Genomic DNA, 3,106 nt, shown 5'->3' on the forward strand with positions numbered 1-3,106 from the left:
CGAGTGACCCTTAGTCAGCTTGTACCCGTAAATCGTGGCGTTCTTGTACGACTTGGAGATGGCAAACTTGCTCAGCAATTTCGGATTTTGGATGACCAAGGTATCGATGAACTCGTAGATTTGGTCGCTGGTGCGGAAGCAGTTGTGGAACGCACTGGTCGAGTACTGTCCGGCTTTGAGGGACGGGATGTAGTTGTCGTTTTGTTTGTGACACTCGCGGTTCAACACGGAATCGTCTACTCTAGCAGCATCCTCCTTCAACGATCGAGCGCGGTCGTCGATGTCCGCGACGGCGTTGTTGGTTTGGGCGGTGGCCGCCGCAGCGAAGAGGGCAATGGCACTCAGGAGGGAGAACTTCATGGCAAAATGAATAATGAGGAATGGTATTGTTGGCTACCAAAACGCCCTGCAATAGGTTCGTTATTGTGTGGTAGGAATTTGGAAGGAATTATGAGACGGATAGGGGGGTGTAATGACCTTCGCAGCTTGTTTGGGAATTCCTCCATTACATAATCTGGAACAATTCCCCGATTAAAACAGTTCCCTTGTTGTTTTGACCCGAAACACTGTTTCGATAAGGGAATTATGTCATCCGGATACACTTTGCCATCCCGTAGCAAGGGACTGCGTCCTTCCCCCGTTGAGTGCATAAAATGCTAATAATAATACCCGGGGTGAACTGCATCACCAGTGGTCAGCTAGTTAGTATTGCTAACCAGTGAGATGCACTTACAGTTAACCCCTAGTAAGAGGTGAGGTGGTCAGAGTATATTAAATCCCTTACGCAGTTGTAAACGAAAATTTATGAGAAAAGAAACAGTGGAATTGTTTTAATCGGGGATTTGCACCATACTAGCCTGGGATACCGGTCATTGTATCTGATCTATACCCATGCGACAATCGGTGTCTGATATATATAAGTTAAGACGAAAATAATGAATGCCTGCCCTCGTATTGACCCACCAGGGTTTCAACCGGTGATTGGTATACTGTACTGTGAGTTTATTTATATCAACGCAGTTGGTAACCACCTCTTGTCATGCGATGACCAATTCGCCGAGTGAGTGGGTGACACACCTACTCAATTGGTCAAATGCCCAATCACTCAGGGTGTTTGGTACTATTGACCTAAAACGTCCCTGAGTAAGTTGGTGGGACTAATTGCTTGCTACGATAAGAACAATCCTAAAGTACAATCCTAACGTTAACGTTAAACACAGTTACGAAGGCGTACAACGTTGTACAACGTTATATCGTACCAAGGGTGAATACTACACTACTAGTACTACTGAAGTAGCGTTAAACAGTATTCTATGTAAGCTGCACCATTGCTGGTAGTAATTCGTGGTAATTCCTCCGAGTAGTAAATTGATGGGATTTGAATACTTCATCACTTAAATTAAGCTTACACCACACAAGGCGACAGCAGCCATGAGTAAGTAGCCTATCGGGGAAATGCTATAATAATGTCACTAGGCTTAGTGGCAGTGATATACACGAACGACGAAAGTACATTTCGACAACTACAAATGTCACTACTTAACGTACCATTGGGGATGCCCGATCGTGGAATGGTCGCGGAATATTTCCGTCCATACAAGGGGCTGGTCGCGGAATATAGCTATGTTGATGAGATGAATGCAACAAGTACAGGGGAGTGGCTACATGCTTATTGGGGCTACGCTGTGCCCTTACTGTATGTAAGGTTTAGCTAATGAGATGTGACTACACTATACGTAGCTACGCAGCTAACTACAGTACAAGAGTGCAGCTGCAATACAATAATATCGGCTTGGATCTAGCCACAATAACGTACTACTATTAATAGTACTACATACTAGTACTTCGAAGTACTACGTAGTATTATTAATAATAGTTAGTATTTATTTACCTGCTCAATTATGGCGATACATCAGAGTTGTATGCCTTCGTAACGTTAGGATTGTACTTATCGTAGCAAGCAATTAGTCCCACCCACTTACTCAGGGACGTTTTAGGTCAATAGTACCAAACTCCCTGAGTGTGTGGGCATTTGACCAATGGAGTGGGTGTGTCACCCACTCACTCGGGGAATTGGTCTCATGCGAGAGATCATAACCCTGAAAAACGTTCAACAAATCTGAATACCATTCAGCCAAGACTGAAAACCGTTCAAACTAATAAACTCTAGTTAGATGATGCATATTTTTTGTACTCTGACCATCTCAATTAACCCTGGGGATTTAGCATTATACTTCGAAGTATGTGCACGCGGGGGTAGGACAAAGTCCCGGGATTACAGGGTTACGGGGGAAAAATTTGCTGGAACGGTTTTCAGTCTTGGTTGAACAGTATCCAGATTTACTACGTTTTCCCATAGTTTCCATCATAACGTTAGTCCAAATTTCATACTAGTATACTTTATCCAAGGCAGCAGAGTCCATTTTTTGGTCGTCCATCCGGGGGAGTACACCTGAGGGAGGGGGGGGAATAGCTCAGGTGGTAGAGCATCGGTTTCTTAACTCAAAGGTCGTGGGTTCGATCCCCGGCTTCCCCGGATTATTTCCGCAAGGAATTATCCGTCCCTCCCCTGGGGAATCCGGATAACAAGGGCTGCGTACGAAGACGAGGACCGAACTTCGAAGAAGATCGGTCGAAGCACGAGGTATGAAGCGTTGAGGGAAGTAAAAACCGAAGATTACACACCGCCCCTGGTTAATTGAGTTTGGATTATCATTTTTAAGACATTCCTCGCGAGGGCCGACACTAGAACCACATGTTATGGAACCGCTTCGCCAATTGTAACGCGCCTGCTCGACCAGGGGCGGTGTGTAATCTTCGGTTTTTACTTCGCTCAACGCTTCATACCTCGTCCTTCGACCGATCTTCTTCGAAGTTCGGTACGCGGCCCTTGTTATCCCGATTCCCCAGGGCGGGACGGATAAATCCTTCCGGGGATCGAACCCACGACCATTATTGAGTTAATAAACCGACGCTCTACTACCTGAGCTATTTCCCCCCCTCATAGCAACCGGGTGGTATTTCAGCGTTGATATCATGAAGTCCGATGGTCATCCGCCCCGCAGCTTACAATGGGTTACTGTGGGTACCTGACCACAAAGAGGAT

General features: G+C 45.8%; 1 protein-coding gene and 1 pseudogene across 2 annotated transcripts in view; one reads left to right on the forward strand and one right to left on the reverse strand.

Moving 5' to 3' along the window:
* H257_14277 (hypothetical protein) overlaps positions 1 to 360 on the reverse strand; it is a gene marked incomplete at both ends in the record, with an annotated part of 3,435 nt that extends 3,075 nt beyond the window's left edge. The window contains one exon of the mRNA XM_009842048.1: positions 26 to 360. Coding sequence (XP_009840350.1) covers positions 26 to 360 — 335 coding nt within the window. The remainder of the gene's footprint in view (positions 1 to 25) is intronic.
* A 2,103-nt stretch (positions 361 to 2,463) lies between these two features.
* H257_14278 lies at positions 2,464 to 2,536 on the forward strand (annotated as a pseudogene). Its single transcript has one exon. The product of its transcript is annotated as a tRNA-OTHER (tRNA).
* Positions 2,537 to 3,106: the final 570 nt, after the last annotated feature.

Source organism: Aphanomyces astaci, assembly GCF_000520075.1.
Source record: "Aphanomyces astaci strain APO3 unplaced genomic scaffold supercont1.56, whole genome shotgun sequence".
In the NCBI taxonomy this organism is placed as follows: domain Eukaryota; phylum Oomycota; class Saprolegniomycetes; order Saprolegniales; family Verrucalvaceae; genus Aphanomyces; species Aphanomyces astaci.